We start from the raw sequence: 3,218 nt of genomic DNA on the forward strand, positions 1-3,218 counted from the left end.
ATATATATATATATATATATATATATATATATATATATATACTGATGTTTATTATATTTGGAAATATAAAGATGCAACATTAAAAATGAATTTGATTTTATCTTATGACCGAAGCACACTGCCTTAGCTTCTTAGAAATGTGGCCAAATTTATAACAAATGTAAAACAAATAAAAGATGCACCCGGTGATTATCACGGTTTTTTATGTAATTGTAGTATCAAGGTAAATTAATTTTTATTAATTCTTAAATCTAAGCATTAGTTTTATTCGATGTTGAAATGCACATTTATGTATAAATATAAATGTTTACATTCATGCTGCAATTACAAAGTTATTGATAAGTGCTTCAGTGAAAAAAATCTAATTCATTTTTACTTTTTATATTTGCAGATATAAAGACATGTGTGCGAGCTGAAACAAAAACTCCTAGTGCGTTTTCCTATAAATTCTCACAATCCTCCGCCATCCCATATCCTTTTTATTTCCATATTGATTGTTTCATTTTGAATTTGTTTCTTTTTTAATAAGAATATATACATTCGCGAAATTATTTTTATCAGAGGCTTTTTATATTGAAAATTATAGTACAAACAAATAATTTTTAATCATTGTGTCTTAAAAAAAGTCTCTTTAAAAAAAATACTCTTTTGCTTCTATTTTATAAATTTTAAGAAATAAATATTGTCTTTTCAATGTGTAACATGATATAGGCATTTCCACAAATATAGTTGATGTAAAATTTCTAAAATGCATATTTTCTAATGTTTTCAGGAGGAAACAAAATCAACAGGAATTAGAGCCACAACAGAATTTCATGAATACATTTTGCGCCGGTTATCATTCCCTGCTGCGTATTTTTCAATATCTTAAGGTCCAAGAGTTATTGCGAGCCGGACGAGTTTGTAAAACGTGGCGTGATCTCGCTGCACATCAAACTCTATGGAAGACCGTACGAATGAAAAACAGTCAAGTAACTGACTGGGATGGTTTGGCGGATACATTACAGAAACGTGGCACGCATCATCTAGATCTCAGGAAGATGCTAATTGCTGGCGAGTCCGATAGCATCTGGAAGAAATTCTTGACTGTCATACCACGAGTGACCAGTCTCGTGAAACTTGAACTATGCAGATGTCCCGTTTCGGTTGTGGAAGAAGTTATTAAGACTTGTCCACAATTAGAAGTATTTAGTGCGATGTCGATCAAATGTGAATCTCTTACATTAGAATCGATCGGAAATTTGAGTCGATGTCAAGAACTCAGACTCAAAGCAATATCTGGAATGTCCTTACAACAAGATCTTACACCTTTACAAGAATTAAAACACTTAACACAATTGGTAAGAATCTATATAGAGGTATGCAAATTAAGCATTTGCATATTCGAATTTAATCAAGTCATTATAACATAATTATTGATAAATTAAACTTAAATTCATACGTATAAGTAAACAAATAATCGCGATTATAATAATGTATTATTTTAAAGGTATCAGTGACTATTTATTGTATACTGAGAGAATTCAATATATATAATCATTTAACCATCCACTTTTTTATATGTGACTAACAAATACTTTCTTACTCTTTCATTTAAAAATTGTATCCTAACTAAAATTTTTGTTATTCTAATGTAATTCTAATTTGTTGTTCTAATCAAAATTTGGTTGTCGTAAATTTTAGTTAGGACAATAATACAATTTTTTAATGAAAAAGTAAGAAAGTTAGTTTTTGTTAGTCACATTTCATCAAAATATGATTATATATACGAAACATTTCTTTCAGTGTGTCGAAATCTAATTTAAAGCTAATTGTTGTGCTAAATTTGTATCTTTATTTTACTTTCATTGGCTTAAACAAAAAAAAATAATATTTTAAAAAATAAATAGCATTTTCTTTATAATGTAAGCCAATAAGCGCATGCACTTACACGAAGATTGGTAAGCACTGATACAAGATGCGAATTTGAACTTGCTTGAACTAATTCGCACACTTCTAAATCTATGTTTCTCCAACAAAATTTCTATTATGATTTTTTTGTGTTTTATTTTTATTATACGATATTAGAAAATATTAGAAAATATCTTATTTAAAATAATATATTATTTTTCTTTTATAGAGTTTAACATCAGTTAAGGAACTTGGAAAGAAAAAAATCGATGTTTTACAATCATTGACAAACTTGGAAACATTAGAATTAGGCGAATGCTCTGATTTTCCTGATAAGTTTGGAACTACTGTTTTAATCAATTTAAATAAATTGGAACGTCTTAGACTTGAAAAAGGTCAAGGATCGTGTTGTACATTTGATATCCTTGAAGGCGTATCGAAATTGCAAAATTTGAGTCAGATGGAATTGGTCAATTTTGATGTGAAGAATGGTTTTGACAAATGTTTGGCTAATTGCAAGAACATCAAAAGGTTATTAATTATACCGACTTATATATCCCAGTCGGCGACATCTAACAACATGGTGCTTGGAGGTGTCACAGAATTGTCAGACAATTTAACGCATTTTATATGGGGTGTTACGCTTGAGTTACTCAGAGTTACAGAACTGTTTATCGATCAGTGCAATCTTATGAAAAAACAAATTACAGGAGATTCTATACCAGTTTTAAAACCTGTTCCTTGCTTAAGATTAATTTCGGATATTGAGGATGAGAATGAGAACCAAAAAGAAGGTATATTAACTTGTAAAACTTAGTTATCGGCTAACTGATTAACATTATTATCTCCAAATAATCAATATCTAACAAATAATCTATGATTAAATTGTGAAACGTTATTTAATAATTTTTTTATAGCTGATGATAAACAACAACCGCAACAAACGGGACCGCAAGTCGACATTTTGCCATTGCCACAATTGCAGAAGCTTCTTTTAACCGCTTTACCCAAAACACGAGTTAAGATCTTGAAGATTCCTTTTCACGCTACGTGGAGACAAAGCATTTCTGATACTACCACGCAATAGAAACGAGGTGATATTAGTTTGAAGTCGAATGGGACAAATAGAATTAAAGCGACATTTGAAGATTTTTGTAAGTTAACTTGTAAAATTGATATAGTGTCCGTGCTTCTACATCTACTATTTTTCGTATGGAAAATAACTTATATATTTAGGTACTATGAGTTTTATAATCTTCAACGATTAATAATCTTTCGCAACGTATTGGTACACACTGCGATATATTTAATATTTTTGTGATAAATAC

General features: G+C 29.4%; 1 protein-coding gene across 1 annotated transcript; it reads left to right on the plus strand.

Moving 5' to 3' along the window:
• Window positions 1-772: 772 nt before the first annotated feature.
• Window positions 773-2,977, plus strand: LOC105625281 (jmjC domain-containing histone demethylation protein 1; the record flags this gene model as incomplete). The annotated part of the gene is made up of 3 exons (XM_012206620.1): window positions 773-1,340; window positions 2,120-2,684; window positions 2,808-2,977. Coding segments are annotated over 3 exons (1,303 nt in total), but the record flags the coding sequence as incomplete, so codon positions are not given.
• Window positions 2,978-3,218: the final 241 nt, after the last annotated feature.

The sequence above is a fragment of the Atta cephalotes genome (genome assembly GCF_000143395.1).
Source record: "Atta cephalotes unplaced genomic scaffold scaffold00667, whole genome shotgun sequence".
NCBI classification, from domain to species: Eukaryota; Metazoa; Arthropoda; class Insecta; order Hymenoptera; family Formicidae; genus Atta; species Atta cephalotes.